The sequence below is a fragment of the Notechis scutatus genome, chromosome 2 (assembly GCF_049901735.1).
Source record: "Notechis scutatus isolate UNSWTSFEM ecotype Mainland chromosome 2, rNotScu1.2, whole genome shotgun sequence".
In the NCBI taxonomy this organism is placed as follows: domain Eukaryota; kingdom Metazoa; phylum Chordata; class Lepidosauria; order Squamata; family Elapidae; genus Notechis; species Notechis scutatus.
This window is the reverse complement of record NC_142010.1, coordinates 160,158,075-160,183,557: the sequence shown is the minus strand read 5'-3', so window position 1 is coordinate 160,183,557 and position 25,483 is coordinate 160,158,075. Positions and strand designations below refer to the sequence as shown.

At 44.4% G+C, this 25,483-nt stretch overlaps 1 protein-coding gene across 7 annotated transcripts in view; it reads right to left on the bottom strand.

The window, feature by feature from the left end:
• SLC44A2 (solute carrier family 44 member 2 (CTL2 blood group)) overlaps nt 1–25,483 on the bottom strand; it is a 222,631-nt gene that overhangs the window by 147,349 nt on the left and 49,799 nt on the right. For 3 of the 7 annotated variants that reach the window (XM_087957090.1, XM_087957093.1, XM_087957089.1), the window contains exon 1: nt 15,129–15,253. The exons of the other annotated variants lie outside the window; for them this stretch is intronic. In XM_087957090.1, coding sequence (XP_087813216.1) covers nt 15,129–15,165 — 37 coding nt within the window. In that variant the 5' untranslated portion in view covers nt 15,166–15,253. Of the gene's footprint in view, nt 1–15,128; nt 15,254–25,483 lie in introns of those variants that run through there. 7 annotated transcript variants of the gene reach the window in all.

Sequence of the window (25,483 nt, the reverse complement as noted above, 5' to 3'; positions counted from 1 at the left end):
CTGGCCCGAAGGCCCCTCCGGATCACTGATGACCCTCTGTAAGACCCGTCAGCCAAGAGGCCTCCGCTGAGGCGTATGTATCTATTTTGTAATGTCTGATAAACGGGGACGGAGAGGACCAGGTGGCTGCCCGACAAATGTCAGCGATGGGGGGCTTGTGTGGCCCAGGCCGCCGAGGTGGCTGCACTTCTGGTGGAATGGGCGGTTATTCCACCCGGAGCGGGCAGAGAATGGGAAAGGTAGCACCTCGCAATAGTAGCCCTGATCCAGCGACTGATGGTGGAAGGAGAAACCTTAAGCCCCAGTGACCTGGGTTGAAAGGATAGGAAGAGGGATTCCGACCTTCGCATGGATTGAGTGCGCTAATATATATACGCAAGGCCCTTCTAACATCTAGGGTGTGCCAGAGGACCTCCCTGCCCTGGAGGGCCTAGGGCAAAAATTTGGTAGAACCAGTTCCTGTGACCTATGGAAGGGAGAGTTAACTTTGGGTAGGAATGTGGGGTCAGGACGAAGGACCACCCGATCAGCGTGGAACACACATAGATCGCTCCTAACTGACAAAGCTGCTATTTCCGAAACTCGACGAGCAGAAGTAATAGCTACTAGAAAAACTACCTTAAAGGAGAGAAACTGAAGGGATGAATCCCTCAAAGGTTCGAACGGGGAACGTGTGAGAGAAACGAGGACCTTGTTGAGGTCCCATGTGGGGAACCTGTGAACAGTGGGAGGGCACAGGTTGGTGGCACCCCTAAGGAAAGATCTAATTCGGGGTGATGAGAAAGGGAACCGTAGTTATCACAGGAGACCACGGTTGAGAGGGCAGAAACTTGTCGTCTCAGGGTGTTAGGTGCGAGCCCCTTACGAAGGCCTTCCTGAAGAAAATCTAGGATCTGAGCCACAGAGGGAGAGAGGGGATCAACCTGAGACCCGCTACACCACTTGCAGAACCCCTTCCAAGTGGCATCATAAATTCGTGTAGTGGGAAGGTCGCCCTGGCGGCCAAAATAGTGTCGATTACTTGACTCGAGAGATTCTCACTAGTCAGACGGATCCGCTCAACCTCCAGACGGCTAACTGGAGCCATTGAGGCTCCGGATGCAGAAGGGGCCCCTGAGAGAGGGAGACCCTGTCCGGGGATCCTCCATGGGGCGCTACCGATAAATTGCGGAGATCCGCAAACCACGGTCGCCTGGGCCAATAGGGAGCCACCAGGAGAAGGTCTGCCCTCTCCTGAAGAAGTTTCTGTATTACTCTGGGAACTAACGGGAGCGGAGGGAAGGCATATAGGAGCCCTGGGGGCCATGGGCAGCGCAGAGCGTTGTGATTCTCCGACCGGTGAGATGGATACCGGGAGAAGAACCGTGGAAGCTGAGTGTTGGACGGGGAGGCGAAGAGATCCACCACCGGAAGGCCGAATATTCTGGACGCTTCCTCGAATAGGGATGGATGGAGACGCCATTCTGCCTGGTCCACCGTGGCCCTGCTCAGCCAGTCCGCCTGAGTATTGTCTACTCCGGAGATGTGTTCGGCTTTTAGTGATAGGAGGTTGGATTCTGCCCAGCGGCAAAGGCGCTCGGCTTCCCTCATTAGCTGGATGGACTGGGTGCCGCCTTGCCTGTTGATATGGGCCTTGGCCGTGACGTTGTCCATGAGAACGAGGACGTGATGTTTGGCGGATCTGAGGAAAACTGCGCAGGGCCAGATGGACAGCGTGAAGCTCTAGCCAATTGATGCTGCACCTCTGCTCGGACGGCGACCATCTGCCCTGTGCCGAGAGCGAGTCGAGATGAGCGCCCCAACCGGACAGGCTTGCGTCCGTAGTGACGGTGAGTTGTTGAGGTTCCGCGAAGAGGTGGCCTCTGTTGATGGCGGGATTGGTCCACCATAGAAGAGACGTGAGGACCCTTGGAGGGACCCTGACTCTGGCCTTCGAGTTGCTTCTTCCGGATCGTTGGAACGGGAGCAGGAACCACTGGAGGGATCTGCTGTGTAGACGGGCCCAGGGAATAATAGAGATGCATGACACCATTTTGCCCAACAATTTAGAGAGGTCCAGTAAGGCCACCCTCCTTGAACGCCTGATCTGTTTGACCAGGGCTTGAATGCTAAGGAACCTCTCCTGGGAGAGGAAAACTCTTTGAGAAACCGAATCAATTATGGCACCCAAGTGGTTGATTCGGGTGGAAGGGGTAAGTTGGCTCTTTTGCCAATTGACTAGAAACCCGTGTGCCTGTAAGGTGGAGAGGGTGACCCTGGTATCCCTGACTGCCTGGGATTTGGACGGGGATAGAATAAGGATATCGTCCAAGTAGCAGTGGAGGCGGACGGGAACGCTCCTGAGATGAGCCGCCAGGGCCGCCAGGACCTTGGTGAAGGTCCGGGGGGCCGAGGCCAGTCCAAAGGGAAGGGCCACGTATTGATAATGAAGGCTATTATGACAGAACCTGAGGAATTTGAAATGGGAAGGCCTGATTGGAATATGGAGGTATGCCTCCGAAAGATCTATGGAAGATAACCAGTCTCCCCGCCTGGTGCCTAAAAGAATTGATTGCAAGGTGTGCATTTTGAATCTACGCTGGATAAGGTGGCGGTTGAGCCGTTTCAAGTCCAGGATGGCTCTCCAACCCCCAGAGTGTTTGGGCACCACAAAGAGATGGGAGTAAAACCCCTTTCCTCTCTGATCCGGAGGGACAGGTTGAATGGCCTGGATGTCAAGAAGATGATGGATGGCTGCATCCATTAGTGCACGTTTGGAGGGATCCCTTGAGGAGGGGGATGGGAAGAAACAATCAGGGGAGCGGACCTGAACTCCAGGGCGAGGCCAAACCTGATTGTGTCCCTAACCCATGCATCGGATGTGGATATGTCCCATTGGGCGGCGAAGGGCTGAGGCGGCCGCCAATGGGGGAGGAAGAGGCTCTACCTTCTGCGGTAGGGCCTTCCTCCCGATCCCCAAAGGGTCTTTTGTAGCCGCCACCGCGTCTGGATCTGTCGCCCGGTCCGTGCGGTCCTGGGATCGGAAGGAAGGGGGTCTAGGGTATCTGGGCGGGAAGGGGGTTGGTAGAAGGGGCGTGAAAGCTCCTCCGAAAGGGCTGAGAGCCCCTGGCCTCCGATCTTCGAAAAAGGGAGGGCAGATACTTTCTCTTACTGCGGCCCTCGACCAGCAGTGGTTCCAAAGCTGGGCCAAACAGTTTATCTCCCGTAATGGGAGCAGTGGCCAGCTTGACCTTATTCTTTACGTCCGCCTGCCAGTGTTTGAGCCATAGCATGCGTCTAGCCGTGACGTGCGACGTGATGGCCCTGGAAGAAAATTTTACCGACTGGTAAGTGGCGTCAGCCGAGAACTCGGCTGCAGCCACTAACTTCGCTATATCCTGGTGAGCTCTGAGATTGGAAGCAGGGATGTGGTCCTTGAGCTGACGTAGCCAGCGGATAGAGGACCTCGTGAAAATGAGGCGGCCGTAGCTGATTTAATGGCCCAGGCGTCAGATAGGTGAGCCCTGCGTAGCGCCTGCTCCGCCCGCCTGTCCTCAGGTTTCAAGGCCTCTAGGGCCTCACTAGGGGTAGAGGAGGAGGCTAGACCCACAATGGGGTCATCAACCTCCGGGATATTCAGAAGGTTAGACAGAGCCGAATCGAGATTAAAGAATCTCTTGTCTTGGCTAGAGGGAGTGGGAGGGGTCCCTGAGGAGGTAAGTTGCTTCGCTACCAGATCTACGAAGATGGGAGGGGATGGGATGACCTCAGCTTCCACCACTGGTTGGGTGAAAATGGAGTCTTCCGGGCCCTCTGGGACAGGGGGGGTTTCTACAGTGGACTGGGGAAGAAGGCCAGAGACATTCTTGGCCTTAAGGAGGAGGGACTTGAACATATGCGGTTTGAACAGCCCCCAAAGGAGGGTTGGTCGGGGAAGGGTCCTCGTCCTCCGACATCTCCCCTCCATGATGTCAGCCTCTAAGAGGGGTTCACTGTGGCGGGAGGATCCCATCCGGGAATCCTCTTCCTCTTCCCTGAAATCCCCAAAGTCCCCTTCCTCCTCCACCTGGGCCCCAATCGGAGGAGGGCTGTCCCTCTGAGAGAGTACCTGATCAACTGGGGGACCGGTTGTGGAAGGGATCTGATTGATATCGAGTCGTGCTCGGAGGCTCGCGGAGAGAAGCCTGATCTGGTCATGTGTTGTAGTCCTCTGCTATGCCCTGGCGGATGGCTGATTCCATCCAAGCCCTGATGTGAGGTGGAACCTCGGAGGTAGAGGGTTCATCGTGGCGCAGACCAGCGGCTGTGGGTGTAAAGGTGGCTTCGGGGTCCGTCTGGTCGGAGGTCCGGGGGTCGGAAGACCCTGAAGCGAACTGCGCCTAGGTAGGGAAGAGGGGTCTGAGGGGAGAGATTGAGCAGAGGTAGAAGGGTTTGGAGGAGGAGGTATTGACGGCTCCGAGCGGACTCCCTTGAACGCCGGTCAAACTCTTTTTCCAACGCTTTGTGGCGCCTTAAGGCGTCACGTTGGGCGGCCTTGGAAGGTTCCTTGTCCTGTCTAGAGCCCTTAGGTTCCTTGTCCTGCCTGCGCAAGTAGTGGGACTTTGCCTTAGCCTTCAAAGAAGGACGTTTAGAGGGATTGTCGTCTGCCATGTTAGATACAAATACTAGCAAAGGCGGTTGGCTCGCCCAGATCAGGCCTGGATGAGGCCGGGTGAAGGTGAAGCTGGCCCTCTCCCCCTTTTGGAATTTGTTGTGTACAGAGATAACAGTAAGGTATCTAAGAAATATAGTATGTACAGAAAAATAGATACTCTAATTTGTAATTCTTCCTTTTCCTTTTGATTGATTTTTTATCTTTATTATGCTTTTGTACCAAATGTATATACAGGTTATCCGTATATATTTATATATCTACGAAAAAATATTATTGTACAAAACAAAAATTATTATTATTATAATTATTATTATTATTATTATTATTATTATTATTTTTAATATATTCCTTTTGTATTTGTATTAAGTATATATATATATATATATAGATTTCTTTTTTAAACAGTAACCGTAACAGTGAGAACTTCGTATATCTCAGTACAGGCCAATCAGTCAAATAAACACCTGAGGCCTATGGTAGAAGAAAGAGCCTCTGGCAGCAGGCCTCCAGACAAGAAAAATAAAACCGGAGGGGGCTGCAACTTCGCCCAAAACGGGCTGCGGGAGGCCAACAAGTAATAAAAGAGCGAGCCAGGTGGAAGAAATGGGCAGCTAAGCTTTGACCCAAGGCCTGGGGCTCCAATTCACCGCAGCTAAAGAATTTCAAAATGGCGCCCGACCACGATGCGGAGCCAAAATGGCGGCCGCAAGCTGAACCGTCGGGACGCCTTCGGGACGGAAAGGGAGGGCTTTGCTGGTCAGCTCAGCGCCTAGGGCCCTAGGGGCGATGACCCTCCCGATCGGCGTTTAAGGTGGGGGAATCCAGCAGTAAAGAAAACGCGTGCCACGAGGCAACGCGGAGGCAGCGAAGCGATCTGATAAGGGTGGGGGGTCGCGCTATCGCGCTGCGAGCCCGCAGCTTTGCCCCAAGGACGGGAAAATTTTCCCTTAAGTCCAGACCCTTTGCGCAGGAGGAGGAAGGAAAGGCAAACCTTATCAAGACGAGAGGGTTGTAATAAGAAAGAAATGTGCGATCAGCCAAGGAGCTCTCTGAAACACAGCCTGACTCTTCGAGGCTGAGCAAAAGACTGGAGACGCTGCGCGATACCACGTGAGGGGGCGGAGCGTTTCCTCATCTAAAGCTCAGCCTGCAAGAAGAGGACTCAGAAGCACATCCCAGTCTCTGGATGCTCCGAGCGGCTCGAGGGAGAATACTCCTGATTGCAATCTATGCCCCGAATGACAAACAGGAAGAATTCTATAAAAAATTACATATGAAAATAATTGAACTGGACTATGCTAATATAGTTATGATGGGAGATTTTAATGGAATTGTAGACAATAAATAGGGCTATACAGCACAGAAAACAATAAAGCAAAACAGAAAGACTCTCCCTAAATCTTTTTTTAAAATGGTAGATGAAATAAACTTAAAAGATACATGGAGAGAAAGAAATGCTAAAACTAAACAATACACCTTCTATTCAAATAGACATCATGGTCCAGAATAGATATGATATGGATGTCAACAGAATTAATAACTAATATTCAAGAAATAATTATTGAAACAAGTACTTGGGCAGATCACAATCCAATGACAATTAAATGGAAAAGACAAAAAAGAAGATCAAGATGGATGTTAAATAATACTATTTTAAAGGAAGAAGACTTCACACAGTGGATGGAGAAAGAATTGGCTTTTTTCTTTAGAGAAAACAAAAAGAAGATACATCAATTCAGAATGTATGGGATACAACGAAGGCATATGTTAGAGGCTTGATAATAGACTATATAAGGAAAAGGAATACTATGAAAAGATTAGCCTCTAAGGCCTTAGAGGATGAGTATAAAAGACTTGAAAAAGAGCTACAGAAAATGCCACAGAAAAAGGACATCAAGCTAAAAATGGATATAGTTAAACATAAAATGGGTCAAATAGAAGAAGAATTAGCACAGAAAATTAGAGGTGCTAAACAGAACTACTTTGAAGACGCAAACAAACCAGGTAGATGGTTAGCATACAAATTGAGAAAGGAGAAAGAATCAAGGAAAATATTGCAATTAACAGATGACCAAGGCCAAGTTTGCTATGGTAGTAAAGAGAAGAAGGAAATCATTTGAGACTTCTATGGGAAATTATATATGCAAGAGAATATTGATGAGAAAAGAGTTAAACAGTACTTACAAAATGCTAATTTACCTCAGATACCTAAAGAGATTGAAACAATGTTAGAAAGCAATATAACGATGATGGAGTTAACTGAAGCATTCAAGAAGCAAAATAATGGAAAGGCACCAGGCCCAGATGGACTTCCCGCAGAATTTTATAAAACATTACAAGAATCGTTGAATTGCTAGAAGTTATGAATGAAGTTATGTTAAAGAAGAAGATACCTAAATCATGGTCAGAAGCCTATATTACACTTATTCCTAAAGAGGAGGCCGACCCATTACAAATTAAGAACTATAGACCTATTTCTTTACTAAATGCAGATTACAAAATCTTTGCTTCAATATTGGCAGAAAGACTTAAAAAATATCTAAATAATTTTATTCATCCTGATCAAAATGGATTTCTGCCAAAGAGACAAATTAAAGATAATATGAGAGTAATCTTGGACACCTTGGAATACTACGAGGCACATCCTGAAAAACAAATGGCTCTGATATTTCTAGATGCACAGAAGGCATTTGATAATGTGAATTGGCGATTCATGTTATTACTGTTGGAACAGATGGGTTTTGCTAGAAAATTTATTCAAGCAATAGAAGCTATATGCTATAAGCAAACGGCAAAGGTAATGATAAGAGAGAGAACTGACAGACTCTATCAATATAAGAAAGGGAACAAGACAAGGGTGCCCACTATCACTTTTGTTGTTTGTGTTAACTTTGGAAGTGCTAAACAGAAATATTAGAGATGAAAAGAATATAAAAGGAATGAAAATCAAAAAGGAAGAATTTAAGCTGCAAGCATTTGCAGATGATCTGGTTTTCATCTTAGAAGACCCTCTAGAAACAGCACCAAAATTGATAGAAAAGATAGAGACATATGGAAAGGTGGCTGGTTTGAAAATAAATAAAGATAAGACAAAGATTTTGACAAAGAATATGCTATTAAGACAAAAGGAAGAACTGGCAGATCTATTGAAAATTCAGGTCACGAATAAGATCAAGTACTTGGGGATACATTTGACAGCAAGATGCAGTACACTAAAAGAGAATAATTATATCAAACTTAAGCAGCAGATAGCGCTAGATCTGGCGAAATGGGAAAATTTACAACTGTCACTAATAGGGAGAATTTCAACAATCAAGATGAATATATTACCCAGAATTTTATATTTGTTTCAAACAATTCCAATTAGGCTTGGAAAAGACTACTTTGAAGATTTAAATAAAATTGTGTTGAAATATATATGGCAAGGTAAGAAAGCGAGAATAAAGTTAAAACTTTTGCAAGATGCTAGAATTAGAGGAGGATTTGATTTGCCTAATTGGGAATTGTACTACCAAGCTACAAATCTGATGTGGGTTAAGGAATGGATAACATTAAGAGATGCTAGATTGTTGACATTAGAAGGACATGATCTGTTGTTAGGGTGGCATGCTTTTTTATGGTACAAAGGAACTAAAACACAGGGGTATTTTAGAAGACATTATATACGGGAGTCTCTGTGGTTAAACTGGGAGAAGGTTAAAAGACAATGTTATCTGAAAATTCCAGTCTGGCTATCGACTTTGAAGCATTCTCGTATCCTATAATATACAAAAAGGAACAAACAGTTAGATATGGTGAAATACTCAATGAAAAGGGTGAACTTAAATCTATGCAAAAGCTAGAGGAACAAGGGATAAAGATGAATTGGTCTTCATATGCGCAAATACATTCAAGGTATGATAAAGATTCTAAGACAGAAGGTTTCTATGATAAATTGACTGATTTAGATAAGATTTTGACAGGTACTGATGAAAAGGTGATTAAAAAATTGTATGGATATCTATTAGAAATTAAACTAGAAGAAGAACAAGTTAAAAAAACTATGATTGCTTGGGTGAAGAATTTTGGATATGGGATTGATTTAGAGAAATGGCAAAAATTGTGGTCTCAAAATTATAAAATGACAATGTCAACAGCATATAAAGAAAATTTGTATAAGATGTTTTACAGGTGGCATTTTCCCCCTGACAAGAATAGCAAGAATGTTCAAGAATAAATCCGAAAAATGTTGGAAATGTCATCAGACACCCAGCTCATATTACCATCTGTGGTGGACTTGTGCAGATGCTAAAAAATACTGGACTAAAATCCACATGTGGTTGGAAAAAATGACACAAAAACATAGACTTGAAACCAGATATTTTTATTGGGAATTTTACCTGAAATATATAGTAAAGATTTGAAATACCTGATTGTAAATGTATTAACAGCGGCTAGGATTGTATTTGCTAAAAACTGGGAAAATGAGAAAATACCATCACAGGAGGAAATCATTAAGAAAATATTGGAATGTGCTGAAATGAGTAGATTGACATTTGGAATTAGAGAACAAGAGGATAAACAATTTTATAAAATTTGGGATCTATTCTATCAATGGTTAGACAATAAAATACAGTAATGAAATATGTAGACTCTTAGAAAATAATAAATATATAAAGATGTACTTCTTTCTTATTATATCTACAAAATGATTTTAGGATAGATTTGGGATGATAATATGAACTGTTATAAAACAAACTAAGTAAATTATGATTATCTTATAAAACATGAATGATTAAAAGTATGGTTAAATGATTGATTAATGATGATACTAAGGTATTTAATTTTTGATTGAAAATACGAGATTATATGCAATGTAATTGTAATTGAACACTACGAAATGGAAGCACAAAACAATTTGTAAATCAACCGGCACACTGTATGTGCACACCTATGGAAGATGGCTTGATGTTTTTATGTTTTGTTTGTTTTTGTTTTTTTAAAAAAAAAACAATAAAAATTTATAAAAAAAAAAAGATCCAGGTGGATCTCAACAGACTTGAACACTGGATCTTATCTAACAAAATAAAATTCAATCGAAAGAAAAGTAATATTTTACACTTAGGCAAGAAAAATCGAATGTACAGGTATAGATTAGATGAAACCTGGTTCAATGAATGAATGAATAAATGAATGAATGCATTCTTTATTAGCCAAGTGTGATTAGACACACAAGGGATTTGTCTTGGTGCATATGCTCTCAGTGTACATAAAAAGAAAAGATACATTTGTCAAGAATCATAAGGTACAACACTTAATGATAATCATAGGGTACAAATAAGCAATCAAATCATACTGGGAAACAAGTCAATATAAATTGTAAGGATACAAGCAACAAAGTTACAGTCATACAGTCACAAGTGGGAGGAGATGGGTGATAGGAACGATAAGATTAATAGTAATACTAATTCAGAGTTAGTAAATAGTTGGACAGTGTTGAGGGAATTATTTGTTTAGCAGAGTGATGGTGTTCGGGGAAAAAACTGTTTTTGTGTCTAGTGTTCTGGTGTGCAGTGCTCTATAGCAGGGGTCACCAACCTTTTGGACCTCAGGGACCACCAAACACATTAATATTAAATCCTGTGGACCACTAATATGAATTTTGACTGATGGTGGCTAAAAAATACTGGACTGGAAAAGTAATATTTTACACTTAGGCAAGAAAAATCGAATGTACAGGTATAGATTAGATGAAACCTGGTTCAATGAATGAATGAATAAATGAATGAATGCATTCTTTATTAGCCAAGTGTGATTAGACACACAAGGGATTTGTCTTGGTGCATATGCTCTCAGTGTACACAAAAAGAAAAGATACATTTGTCAAGAATCATAAGGTACAACACTTAATGATAATCATAGGGTACAAATAAGCAATCAAATCATACTGGGAAACAAGTCAATATAAATTGTAAGGATACAAGCAACAAAGTTACAGTCATACAGTCACAAGTGGGAGGAGATGGGTGATAGGAACGATAAGATTAATAGTAATACTAATTCAGAGTTAGTAAATAGTTGGACAGTGTTGAGGGAATTATTTGTTTAGCAGAGTGATGGTGTTCGGGAAAAAAACTGTTTTTGTGTCTAGTGTTCTGGTGTGCAGTGCTCTATAGCAGGGGTCACCAACCTTTTGGACCTCAGGGACCACCAAACACATTAATATTAAATCCTGTGGACCACTAATATGAATTTTGACTGATGGTGGCTTGCTGACATTGGTGGGAAAGTCGGTCCCATATTCCAGAGCTGCAGTAGTCACAGGACTGGCCCTTTGGTCATCCTGGAGCAGCTCCGGAATGACCAAAGGGCCAGTCTTGTGACTACCATAGCTCTGGAATATGGGATCGGCCTGTGGTGGGGTTGGAAATTTCCGCCATAGGGGTGGCATGTGTAATGTGCAAATTGCGGGTGGTGCAACATGCAAAAAGCAGCGCAGCCCTCGCCAGCCAGGACAAGGTAATGGTGCTGTTGTGGCAAGAGGGGGGCGGTGGCAGAGGCGGGCCGAAGCAGTGATGGAGATGGCTGGAAGGTGCGGGAGTGCTGCACTACTTGCATTTGCGTGGCATCAGCATGCCACCTTCCCTCAAGGAGCCCGGCCAAAGTTTCCTGCGCCACTTGTGCTTCAGTGCTTTGACTCCCAGGGACAGGAATTCAGCCAAGCTACCTGCAAAATCATCTCTCTCTCAAGGAGCGCTCGCAGCAGCAGCACAAGAAATTTTGGCCGGGCTCGAGAGACAAGAGTGACTCTGGCTGCTTCTCTCTGCGAGCGCTCCTAGAGAGAGACGATTTTGCAGGTAGCTTAGCTGAACTCCTGTCCCTGGGAGTCAAAGCATTGAAACAGTTTATGTCCAGGATGTGAGGGGTCTGTAAATATTTTCACAGCCCACTTTTTGATTCGTGCAGTATACAGGTCCTCAATGGAAGGCAGGTTGGTAGTATTTGTTTTCTCCGCAGTCCTAATTACTCTCTGGAGTCTGTGTCTGTCTTATTGGGTTGCAGAACCAAACCAGACAGTTATAGAGGTGCAGATGACAGACTCAATAATTCCTCTGTAGAACTATATCAGCAGCTCCTTGGGCAGTTTGAGCTTTCTGAGTTGGCGCAGAAAGTACATTCTTTGTTGTGCTTTTAGCAGTAACTGAAAGGGGGATCTTGGAGTCCTAGTGGATATAAGCTAGCAGTGTGCTGCAGCTGAAAAAAGGGCCAATACAATCCTAGGATGCATTTACAGAGGAATAGAATCAAGATCATATGAAGTGTTAGTTTCACTTTAGAATGCCTTGGTAAGATCACACTTAAAATACTGCATCCAATTTTGGTCACCAAACTATAAAAAAAGATGTTTAGACTCTGGAAAGAGTGCAGAGAAGAGCAACAAAGATGATTAATGGCCTGGAGACTAAAACATATGAAGAATAGTTGCAGGAACTGGTTTATATAGTCTAATGCAGGGGTGTCAAATTCAAGGATCCGGCCTACGGGGTGCTTAAATTTGGTTTTGGCCAGCAGGGTGCTTTAGGACAGGGGTCCCCAACCACCGGTCCACGGACCGGTCCCGGTCCGTGGAACAAGTTCTACCGGGCCGCTGGTTTGCTGGGCGCCGCCATCTTTTTTTTTATGAAAAAGTGCTTCCGGTGAGCTTTTCCGGCCAGAAAGCTCACCGGAAGCACTTTTTCATCAAAAAGATGGTGGCGCCAGCGCTCCGGTGAGCTTTTCTGGGTAGAAAGCTCACCGGAAGCACTTTTTCATCAAAAAGATGGCGGCGCCAGCGCTTCTGGTGAGCTTTTCTGGGTGAAAGCCATTTCTACCGGAAAAGCTCACGAAGCTGCCGCCTATCTTGATGAAAAAGTGCTTCCGTGAGGTCACTGGAAGCACTTTTTCATCAAAAAGATGGCGGCGCCCAGCTAATGCCGGTACCAGGCCGCGCCATAAAAAGGTTGGGGATACCGGGCCGCGGCATAAGAAAGGTTGGGGATCACTGCTTTAGGAGGCCATTCAGGCCGAAAATGGCCCACAGGGGAACATGTGCGGCACTCCTGCACTCTGTTTTGACCGACAAAGTGCTGCAAGGAGGCTGTCCAGGATGAAAACATCCCCCCACGCCCTATTTGGGCCAGCAGGATGCTGCAGGAGGTGTCTGTCCTGTCTCCCCCCATTGGCCGGCCCATGGAGGAAAAGTACAATGCTGATCCGGTCCTCAAAGAAATCCAGTTTGACATCCCTAGTCTAATGAAAAGAAGAACTAGGTGTGACATGATAGCAATGTTCCAATATTTGAGGGGCTGCCACAAAGAAGAGGGGTCATCTTATTTCCAAAGTGCCAGAAGGCAGAACAAGAAACAATTGATGGAAACTAATGAAGGAGAGAAGCAATCTAGATCTAAGGAGAAATTTCCTGGCAATGAGAACAATTAACCAGTGGAATAGCTTGCTTTCAGAAATTATTGGTGCTCCAGCACTGCTTTTAAAAAGAGACTGGACAGCTGTTTATCTGAAATGGTATAGGGTCTGCTGCTTGAGCAGGGGATTGGACTAGAATAGGGGTCGCCAACCTTTTGGACCTCAAGGACCAGCAAACTCATAATTTTAAATCCTGTGGACCAGAGACCCTGGGAAAATCCCAAAAACTGTCTGCAGGAAAATTCCTCACCCTGTTTTCCTACCAATTATCATTCTTTATTTGGGATCGCAGGATACCGTCTCCAGCTCCGTTCTCAGAGAGAGACAGAGACAGAGACACACACACACACACACAGAGAGAGAGAGAGAGACAGAGACTTTTGACTTCATGCAAGGAAAGCAGCAGAAGCAGCAGAAGTCTTTCTTTCTCTCTCCCAAACTCTGCCAGAAATGAGCCTTTGTGAGACTTGTTGCACCAGCGCAGCCTCTTGGGAGCAGGATGCCTTGCAGGGTCCCAAAGACTCATTTCTGGCAGAGTTTAGGGGAAAGAAATAAAGACTTTTGCTGCTTTCCTTGCAGTAAAGCAGTACTTTATCTTGATTCTATCCCTCTGTTAATGCAGACTAGGATTGCCATTGGCTTTTTGGTGGTTGAAGCACACTGCTGGCTCATATTTAAGTGATTGCCCACTAGGACTCCAAGATCCCTCTAGCAGTTACTGCTATTGAGCCACATTTCACATAATCTTTTCCTGTACAATAGGTTTTTCTTGTCTAAGTGTAAATCTTACTTTTCTCACCATTGAATTTCATTTTCTTAGATAGGGCCAGAGTTCAAGTCTGTCAAGCTCCTTCTGGATCATGAGCCTTTTGGGGATGTTGGCTATTTCTGCCAGCTTAGTATCGTCTGCAAATTTGATGAATTCCCTTTCTATTTCCTCATCTAAATTGTTTATGAAGTTATTGTACATGGCCTAAGACAGAACCTTGGGGTTCTTCACTGCTTACTTGCCTCCATCTAGATGTAGTTCCATTACATCTAGATGTAAATTGGACCATTTTTACCACTTCGGAGACAGACTTGATTATCGCAACACTCAGAAAAAACAAAACCTAGTTAAAATCTTTCAGCTATATTCACACAGCCCTATGGAGTTTTCCCTCAAGGTAGCCCCAGGCATCCTGTTCCAGGGCACTGAGCTGAGCTTTTTTACTGGACAATTTTGCAAAAGTTAGTTTTATTACATCAGGAATTTGACTATTAATACAAGGGGACTGTGGCATTCATTATATGTTGATATATCAGGATTGTTACAAATCACCCAGAGCCTTTGAAATAGGCAGAACACAAAATGCTGAATATGCCCAAATAAGAAAACTACAGTACTTTAGCTTTAATAATAATTAATAACTGAAATTTATATGACCAAAACTCACAGTGACTCTGGGCAGTTATTGTAAGTCTGTTTGTGTAATATGCCAAGAGATTGCCTTACAGCTTGCTGAACCATAAACGACCCACTCCAATTTTAGCATAGTCTCAGGCACTTGTAAACTCAGACATTACATCGGGAATGGCGGGAACGAGAGTGGTGGAATGTGAACTGGACGGAGCAGAAGGCCTTGAAGGGCGTTGATCGTAACCCTGCTTGGTTTGCTCAATTTTATTACTGTCCTACTCCTTTCCTATTGGTTAAAGTCAAGCAAAAAGCAGGCGTGTTTTTCCACCACAGGTATTCTTTGCAATATTTTCCGAATCCGCCTTGGGAGCCAAGACAGATCTGAGGAAACTGCGCCACGGCTGCAAAACCAGTTTACCTCGTTAGCCCAAGTTATCGCCAAGATTGTTTCCTTTGGGCCGGAGGCGACCCGGGGCTAAGTCTAAGTCAGGCACCTAGTTCACCGGGGAGCAGCACTGAGTCCCGTCCCGCCCCCACCCCCGCGAACGCGCAGAAGCTGCTTCTCAGATCAGTATCCAGCAAAGACCACCTGCTGCTGTCCCTCGCCCAGAGTAGAAGGTAGGGAACAAAAGGCGGCGCTCAATAATGGCTTACCGTGCTTGCCATAGTAAATTTCCCCTTCCCTCGCCATCCCATCCGCCTTCTGAGTTTCCTTGCTCGCGTTCTCTCGTTTTCTCCCCACCCTCTTCCCCAGTCAGCTGCTGAACAGCCACCCAATGAGGCGCCTTGGATTGTCTCTTCTTCGGGGGCCGAACTACCCAAACCAGCAGAAAGTGGGCAAAGAAGAGGGGGAGGCGACGGCAGCGTAGCAGTTCGCACTGCCTTTCCAAGAGCCGGCTCGTCTAATGCTCCTTGACTGGCGCCTGCCTGCGCTCGAACAGCCACCCACAGAAACAGCCTTAGGGCTGAGTCCTGGTTTTAGTCTTCCACGCCGGTCTTTTTCCAAAGAGAGTCTTGGACACTCGGTTTTCTCAACCAAATGCAACCCCAAAGATCTCGGTCATGGAAAGAAACTACCCCACCTATCCCCACCATGGGATGTAGCTTTCAAAACAAGAGATTAGCAACTGTAGTGAAATGAACTTAGGTTTCCATCTGAATTTCTGGGCTCCTACAGTCTGAGTTACAAATGCTCGGCTGCATTTCAGTTTGATGTGCTGTGTGAATCCTGAGTTAATTCAGTGAACAAATTTGGTTCACTTATGACCTTCAAAGTTACAACAGCATTGAAAACAGTGACATATCATTTTGTTGCAGCATCCCCATGATCATGGGGAAACCAGATTCACTTAACAATTGGGTTACTAATTTAACAACTGCAGTGATTCATTTAATAAATTTGGCAAGAAAAGTCATAAAATGGGACAAAACTTACTTAGCAAATTTGTCACTTAGCAACCTACATTTTGGGCTCAATTGTGATAATGTTGAGGATTATCTGTATTTAACTAACTTCATTGTTTTGTGTGATGTCTGAATATAACCAATAGCTGCTCTAGTCCATCAATCTATATTAAGTATGACTATTAAGTATACCCAGGGCATTTGTAGAGAGGACTAAGCTCTGTTAACAAAACTTTTGTAAATATGGCTAAGAAACACCAATCAGATTTAAATAAATCCATTCTTAAATTTACCAACCTGCCATTTTTCTCCAAATAGTAGATCTACTTTTTTATTTTACTACTGACATAATTTTAAACATTTTGTTGTTGTTGTTGTTGCTTATAGCTTTTTTGGCTAGTCATTTATGCTTAACATTTCAGAAAAATTGGCCAAGAAAACTGCAGGAACTTGTCCAAGCAGTCTCCAAGAACTGGCCATGAATGAATGGGGAAAAAACAATATCTTCAAATAGCTCCTCCTTATTGATTAACCAGTCTAGGATAACCAGTCTGATTCTCTAGACTCTCCAATCTTTTGGATTAAAATATTTGTGTTTTTATCCTCTTGTATTAATTGAAAATGTTATTTTAATTGAAAGCTGTAATCTTTATTACATTCCTCCAGTGGGAAGAAGTTAAGCAATGTTTAAAATGAACAAATACATTTTCAGTGGTTTGCTAAGACAAGAATACTGTATCCCAAGAAGTGGGATGATGAACCAGTAAGTGACCACGTTGGATATAATTATGTAGCTTTGTCCACTTTGAATTATAAAACTCTATTGATCCTACCCCATCTTAGGGTAACACCACATCACCAGCCAAAACACTTAAGTAATTCCCTGGTACAGTCTAAGTTAAAGCTAAGAGAGCAGCACTATCTACTGCATAGCTACTTCACTAGCTGGTGGCATCAACAAAAGTACTATCTGGGTACATATTCCAGCTTGATGCAGTTTTTAAATTGTTTTTTTGGGGGGATAATAGTTTAGGAAAAAATTGCTATTATTCTCCAGCTAAAATATGGGAACACCCCCTCCCTCCCCCCGAAGAATTAAATATTTTGGGAAATATTAAAAAGGCAGAATATTATATTTCCTTATAGGAGAAATGAAGAAACATGCTCTTAAAGACAGAAAACACCCCCAAGTCTTTCTTAATAGCCCACAACAGATGCCAGCACTTAAGAGACAAAGAGCTTATTGAAAGAGGAAGACAAGTATCTAGATACAGCAGCTCTACTCATAAGCAAAGCAAATGAACACGGGTAAGAGCTGCTACTACCTTGTGGCAATTTGTGAGGCGAAGTGTAGATACTTCTCCACACTAATTGCGTCTGCAGATAATCGCCCAGCAACCCTCTTTAAAGTGAGCCGTCTCCTCTTAGGAAAGGAGATAGAGGTCCACTTGAAGGGGCGTGCTGAGGAATTTGTGGATTTTCTGGAAGACAAAATCGCTTGACTTCATTCCCAGGTAGATGCCGGTGTGGTTGCTGATCCCGTGGAAGCTTCTATGGCAGGTTCTTGCCCTGTTATCTGGGAACGGTTTGACCCTGATGCTCCTGAGGAAGTGGACAGGATCCTAGGAAGTATACGCGCGAGCATTTGTATTTTAGACCCATGTCCCTCCTGGCTTATGAAAGCTTCCCAGGAGGTGACAGGCGGATGGACTCTGGCAGTGATTAATGCTTCTCTACAGGAGGAGATGGTGCCCCAGCACTTTAAGGAGGCTGTGGTCCGCCCTCTTCTTAGAAGCCATCGCTGGACTGAATTATCCACCCAGTTGGATAAGTTCTGACATGTCTCCAATCTTCCCTTTTCGGGAAAGGTTGTTGAGAAGGTGGTCACGCAGCTGCTCCAGAGGTTTCTGGATAAAACGGATTATCTCAACCCCTACCAATCAGGATTCAGGCCTGGATTTGGGACAGAAACAGCATTGGCTGCACTTTTGGATGATGTCTGGTGGGACCGGGATGGGAGTAGTGCATCCATCCTTGCTCTACTTGACCTCTCGGCAGCTTTTTATACCATTGACCATGGGATTCTCCTGGGACGGCTTCAGGGGATGGGAGTGGGAGGCCTTGTGCTGTCTTGGTTCACTTCCCTCCTCTGCGACTGCTCTCAGTCAGTGTTGATAGGAGGGGAGAGATCCAACCCTCGCCCACTGCTTTACAGGGTTCTGCAGGGCTCGGTACTCTCTCCGCTCCTGTTCAACATTTATATGAAACCGCTGGATGAGATAATCCGACAACATGAACTGAGGTATCACCAATATGCTGATGATACTCAGCTGTATGTCTCGGCCCATGGTGAGTTAAGTGTTGCTGTGTCCTCCCTCTCGCAATGCCTGGAGGCTGTTAGGGCTGGATGGGGAGCAACAGGTTGAAACTAAACCCATGCAAGACCGAGTAGCTCTGGGTCTGGGGTTCCTTGGTTCAGGAAGAATTACCACCTTTAGTCTTGGATGGAGTGGCACTACCCCAAACAGACCCTGTGCGTAATCTGGGGGTTCTCCTGGACTCATGACTCTTGTTCGAAGAGCAGGTAGTGGTTGTGGCCAGGAGGGCCTATGCGCAACTGCGGATTATGCACCAGTTATGCCCTTTCCTGGATCAGAGGTCCCTACTCACAGTCACTCATGCCCTGGTCACTTCCCATCTTGATTATTGCACCGCGCTCTACATGGAGCTGCCCTTGAAGAGCATCTGGAAGCTCCAGTTGGTGCAAAATGCAGCGGCCCACATGGTTTTATGCAGACCCTGGTGTGCACATGCATCACCTCTCCTGCAGGAACTGCATTGGCCGCCAAATTTGCTTCCAGGTGCAATTCAGGGTGCTAGTTGTCACCTTTAAAGCCCTTCATGGCTTGGGTCTGGGTTATCTGAGGAAACATCTCTTGCCAGTGACATCTACCCAACCCATTAGAGCGAGGAGGCAGGGAATGCTGCGGGTCCCACCCCTGAGGAAGATATACCTGGTGGGACCAAGAAGAAGGGCCTTCTCTGTGGTGGCTCCATCTCTCTGGAACATCATTCCCCCAGAGATTAGAAAGGCCCCCTCGTTAATACTATTCCGGAAGGCACTGAAGACCTGGTTTTTGCCAACGGGCCTGGGGAACCCAGAGAGGGGTGGAACCCATCAGATGGCTAGTGTGACCCGCTGTCATCGGGGTGGGAGTTGTTTTTTGTTTTTGTTTTGTTCTGTTTTTTTGTTTTCCCAAATTTTGTTCTATTGTACTTTACTAATTTATTTGATTCTTTTTGTTAGTTCTTATTGTTTTTATTTTTATTTTTTGTTTTAAATATGATTTTACATTGTGTAAGCCGCCTTGAGTCACCATGGGCAAATAGGCGGCAATATAAATCAAATAAATAAATAAATAAATACTGCAGGCAGAAATCCATTCAAGACAGAATATCGGAAACACCTTGGTACAACAGTAGGATTAGAAAGGAGCCCCTCACCCAAGATCCAACACAGGACAAAAGCCATTAGCCACAATAGGAATTGTCCAATACCCTTTCAAAACACATGCCCCTTCATTGTACCATCCCCAGAACAGTTAAAACTTCAAAGTCACAGAAACCTATAAAGATCCATCCACTCATTCAACCATTTCTTCAGCTGACCCAGAACTGCACATTGTCTTTGTGGTTCTGTTCAATAAACCAAGCTTTAAGGTTGACACCAGCTTTCCAATCAGCCTCCATGTTGTTTCCAGCTTCTTTCTCCCGGCTTGGAACTGAACCAGATGCATTTTCCTTCTAACAATTTGGCACTCCAGATGGGACTCCAAGCTAACCTGACCAACAAATCTCCACCTTGCTGGCAACAGACCCATTGTGTTTGTGGGTGACCCCCCAGAGCTTGGCCATTTGAAGCAAGAGTAGTAAAGGGAGTTTTGAGTTCAAAGGTTGCTTGGAAAGAAGGTGAATACCTCTAAATTTTAACTTTTAAAGCCCAAGAGAGTGAGGGAAATGTGTGTATGCCTGTCTATGTAAATGAGAGGACCCTTCTCCCAATCACAGATGGATCCTGCTCCCTCTGTGCCTTTCCTAACCGTAGTAAGATCTGTTCTACTAACAGAGTCTGGAAAGTATGGGGGCCAGTGGTGGAATTCAAATAATTTAACAACCAATTCTCTGCCCTAATGACTGGCTGAGTAGATGTGGCTGGGTGGTCATGTGACTGAGTGGTCATGGCCAACTCAACGTCACTCACATCGAGGGGTGCCTTGCCTCACTGGGCCTCTCTCGCCAGGAGGTTCCCCAAGCCCCTTGCCTGGCCTCCCTCTGAATTTTGATCACATGACCATGGGGATGCTGCAATGGTGGTAAGTGTGAAAAATGGTCATGTTACTTTTTTCAGTGTCATAACTTTGAACAGTCACTAAATGAACTGTTGTAATTCAAGGACTACATATAATGGGAGGACCTCACTAGAATCATCATTGAAGCCAATGCATTAAAAAGTCCGTCCAGAAAAATGAATGGAATGTTACAAGAATAAAAAGTACAGTTTCTTCAAAAGATATAAAGTGTTTGGGGAATACATTCTGGTATATATGACATATAAAATAAATTAACTTGATATAAAAAAATAATATATTTCAATCTGATTCCATAAAACATGGTCAATCAGGAGAGTGTTGAATAATATGGGAAATATTTTTATCATGTTACATTTTTCTATGTATTATTTAAATACAGAGTTTGTGTATTATATATTTATTCCTGCTCAGAACATGTGGGTTCTTGCTGTCATTTTTATTTATTTTCAGATTATTTTTGTGTCCACTGCATTTCTGCCACTGTGCATCATTTTCCTTCTTATAACCTTCTTTTTGCTTAAGAAGATAGCCCCACCTGGCTGACTTTCTCTGTGTACACAAACTAAGTAGGGTCAGGTCTGGTTAATACCTGGATGGGAAACATCAAAAGACAAGCAGGTCTCTAATAAGTCTTGGAAGTTGAAAAACATCTTGAAAGACAGCACTACCACATAGTGGCATGGCTGTACCAGCTGACTCAAACAACAGCCAGCTTTACTCAAAGGCATTTTTGAATTCAATAGCAATTAAAACAATGATACTTGCAGCACATGTCTGTTCACACTTACAGGTGAAACTCGAAAAATTAGAATATCGTGCAAAAGTTCATTTATTTCAGTAATGCAACTTAAAAGGTGAAACAAATATTTGAGATAGACTCATTACATGCAAAGCAAGATAGTTCAAGCCATGATTTGTCATAATTGAGATGATTATGGCTTACAGTTCATGAAAACCCCAAATCCACAATCTCAGAAAATTAGAATATTGTGAAAAGGTTCAATATTCTAGACTCAAAGTGTCCCACTCTTATCAGCTAATCAAGCCATAACACCTGCAAAGGGTTCCCAAGCCTTTAAATGGTCTCTCAGTCTGGTTCAATAGGAATCACAGTCATGGGAAAGACTGCTGACCTGACAGTTGTGCAGAAAATCATCATTGACACCCTCCATAAGGAGGGAAAACTCAAAAAGTAATTGCAAAAGAAGTTGGATGTTCCCAAAGTGCTGTATCAAAGCACATTAAAAGAAAGTTATGTGGAAGGGAAAAGTGTGGAAGAAAAAGGTGCACAAATAGCAGGGATGACCGCAGCCTGGAGAGGATTGTCAGGAAAAGGCCATTCAAAAGTGTTGGGGACTTTCACAAGGAGTGGACTGAAGCTGGAGTCAGTGCATCAAGAGCCACCACACACAAACGGATCCTGGACATGGGCTTCAAATGTCATATTCCTCTTGTCAAGCCACTCTTGAACAACAAACATCAGAAGTATCTTACCTGAGCTAAAGAAAAACAGAACTGATCTGTTGCTCAGTGGTCCAAAGTCCTCTTTTCTGATGAGAGCAACTTTTGCATTTCATTTGGAAACCAAGGACCCAGAGTCTGGAGGAAGAATGGAGAGGCACACACTACAAGATGCTTGAAGTCCAGTGTGAAGTTTCCACAGTCTGTGTTGATTTGGGGAGCCAAGTGGTCTGCTGGTGTTGGTCCACTGTGCTTCATTAAGTCCAGGGTCAACACAGCTATATACCAGGAGATTTTCGAGCACTTCATGCTTCTTTTCGCAGATGAGCTTTATGGGGATGCTGACTTCATTTTCCAGCAGGACTTGGCACCTGCCCACACTGCCAAAAGCACTAAAACTTGGTTCAATGACCGTGGGATTACTGTGCTTGATTGGCCAGCAAACTCACCTGACCTGAACCCCATACAGAATCTATGGGGCATTGCCAAGAGAAAGATGAGAGACATGAAACCGAACAATGCAGAAGAGCTGAAGGCTGGTCTTCCATAACACCTCAGCAGTGCCACAGGCTGATAGCTTCTATGCCAAGCTGTATTGAGGCAGTAATTGCTGCAAAAGGGGCCCAAACCAAGTACTGAGTACATATGCATGCTTATACTTTTCAGAGGTCCAATATTGTTCTATGTACAATCCTTATTTTATTGATTGCATGTAATATTCTAATTTTCTGAGATTGTGGATTTGGGGTTTTCATGAGCTGTAAGCCATAATCATCACAATTATGGCAAATCACGGCTTGAACTATCTTGCTTTGCATGTAATGAGTCTATCTCATATATTAGTCTCACCTTTTAAGTTGCATTACTGAAATAAATGAACTTTTGCACAATATTCTAATTTTTTGAGTTTCACCAGCAGACTGCTTTCTGAATTAATTTGTTTTCTGGATGTGCATAATATACTGATCAATACACTTCCTGGGAACATGGCTAACTGCCGGCATCCTTTCTCTTAAAGAGACCCAGGTGCTTTGGGCCATGGCCTAAGTCAAGCCAGGAAAAGGAAAGGAGAAAGCCCAGCTTGGGATCAGTTCTCTATCCAGACTGGCCTCCTGGCTGCTTGCTGGCTGGGGGGGGAGGGCCAAGGACTGGGCGTGGTGAGGCACTCCATTCAGCTGGTTTGCTGAATAGATTTATAATATATTTATAAAATAAATAAATTTTCACAAAAAGTTAGTTACTGGTTCTTCTGAACCGGTACGAACTGGATAATCCCACCAATGGGTCTGGCCAGAGCACAAGATCTTCTGTAGGGAGAAGGGAAGCTGAGTGAAAATGGAATGGAAAAGTGAGTGACACTCACTCCTCAGCTGGCAGCTGGAAAGTCACTGAACAAAGTCCACTCAGTAAGATGTGCCCATACTACTGCTAGAAAGAACAAAGGTGCTCCCAGACTCTCCTGGGTCTGAAAACTGTGAGGCAGGTTGAGGAAGGAGGTGCCTGTACTATTGCAGGTGAGTAGAGGTCTTCCCAGACCCTTTTTTGGTCTGAAAACCAGAGCCAGGTGTTCTCTAAGGAGGAGGGGGCAGTACTCTGAGAAGAGAACCAGAGTCCTCCCACATCCTTTGATTATTTTTGGTCTGAAAACCTTAGGTGGGACAGAAGCTCGTCAAGAGACTTAGTCACCAAGGGACCAGGCAGGGCTGATTGAATCTTTACATCGGAAATAGAGAGACATGGGAAGCTTATATATTTATATATATATGAACATTGATTTTTTCCCCCTCTATCTTCTGTACAACCATGTAATATGTTTGTTAAGATTTATGTCTTTCCTAATTTGAGTTAACTGCGATTTATGGTGGGAATGACCAGGGTGTAAATCTGAGAGTTCTGTTTTCCTCTCCTTTTCTCTTTTATTTATCTTTGTATGTATACGTGTGTCACAGTCTTTGTGTGCCCTCAAGGTAATTGCAACTGTTAAATGTCTCTGATCCCTAGGGAAAAAAATTAAATTGTTAGAAATAATATTAAATTAAGCAATGAAAAGGAAAATACCTGTCAGGTGCCATAGACAGGCAGCCCCTTTTCACGCAAAAAGTTTGTCCTGGAAAAAGAAAGAGCATAAAGAATTAAACTACCCCCACTTCAGCCTCCCTGACCTTTCCCAGGTGGTTCTTTAGGCTTCCCCAGATATTTGTCGTGAAACTGCTTGGCTAATGTGTCCACTTTCACATCCCAAGTTTTAATCCAGGTGATCTCAGACGGGGTAACCTTTCCAGTGGACTAAGTACTGCAGGCTGATCCTGATGCAGGCGCAAGTCCAAAATTTTCTTTACTTCATAGTGAGTCTCCTTCCTGCACTACCATAGGCTTTGGGGCAACTCGGTCTGCTGGCCATAGCTGGGAGCCTACTGCCGACTTTAACAAGCTGCTATGAAAAACCGGATGCACTTTCCCTAGCAAGCATGGGAGGCTAAGCTGAATGGTTACAGGATTTATCACTTTCACTATTGGAAATGGCCCCAGAAATTTTGGCCCTAGCTTCTGACTTGGCAATTTCAATTTCAACTACTTTGTTGACATATACACTTTATCACCAACTTGAAAAGTGGTTGGGGGGAGCGGCGCTTGTTGGCTTGCACTTTATAGGTTCTCACTGCTTCCACCAGGGCTTGCTTGATATTCTCCCACACCTGCTTGAGGGATTCCATCCAGTCGCTTAGGGACATGGATGATGGTGGTTCCGTGGGCAGTTCCAGCATGGGGACAAACTCCCTGCCACTGGTAATCTGGTATGGGATCAGGTTGGTACTGCTATGCACTACATTGTTGTAGACTACCTCCGCAAAAGGCAGCAATTCTGCCCAATTGGACTGCTGGTAGTCCACATAGCACCTAAAGTAATGTTCCACCATGGCGTTCACTCGTTCTGTTGCCTCATTCATGCTGGGATGAAAAGCCAAGCTGAGGCCCTGGACCCAATGGCTCTCAGAAACTCCATCCAGAACTTTGCCATAAACTGGATCCCTATGTTGAAGATAATCATGTGGGGGACCCCATGTAACTTATAGATCTGCTTTATAAACACCCTTGCCAACTTTTTGGCAGAGGACAGACCCGTGGAAGCAGTGAAATGGACTTGCTTCAAGAATAAGTCAATGGCCATGTTCCCACCACTCTCCGGGAGCTCGACTATTAAATCCATGGCAATTTCCTCCCATGGGCGAATTGGTCCTGCAACTTGCTGAAGGAGCCCAGGGGTTTTTCCTTGTCTCTTCTTCATGGCTGCACAGGTTGTGCAACACTTTACGTAATCCTCCATGTCCCTTCTCATTTCTGGCCACCAGAATTGTTGCCTGGCTAGGTGCAGAGTTTTTAAATAGCCAAAATGTCCTGCCAGTTTAGCATTGTGGCTGCGCTGTAAGAGCTGGAGTCTCAGGGTAGTAGGGACATATAGTTTGGTCCTTTTACATATCAGTCCACCCTTGAGGGTCAGGGCTTCATTGTTGTCATTGAACCAAGGGTCTGTAGAGAGAGCTGTTTTTAATGCCATGGTCATCTAGTTGCCTCCGGTGGGTGGCTGTCATCGGGCTTAGCCTTGATGGTGACTTGGGCCACCGGCTGGGTGGTGTGGATGACAGCATGGATGATCTCCTCTTGGCAACTGTTAAATTGGGGTTTTCCGGACAAAGCATCAGCAACCCCCCCCCCCCAGATGTATTTTAGCTCAAAGTTGAATTGTTTGAAACATTGTGCCCACCTGACTTGCTT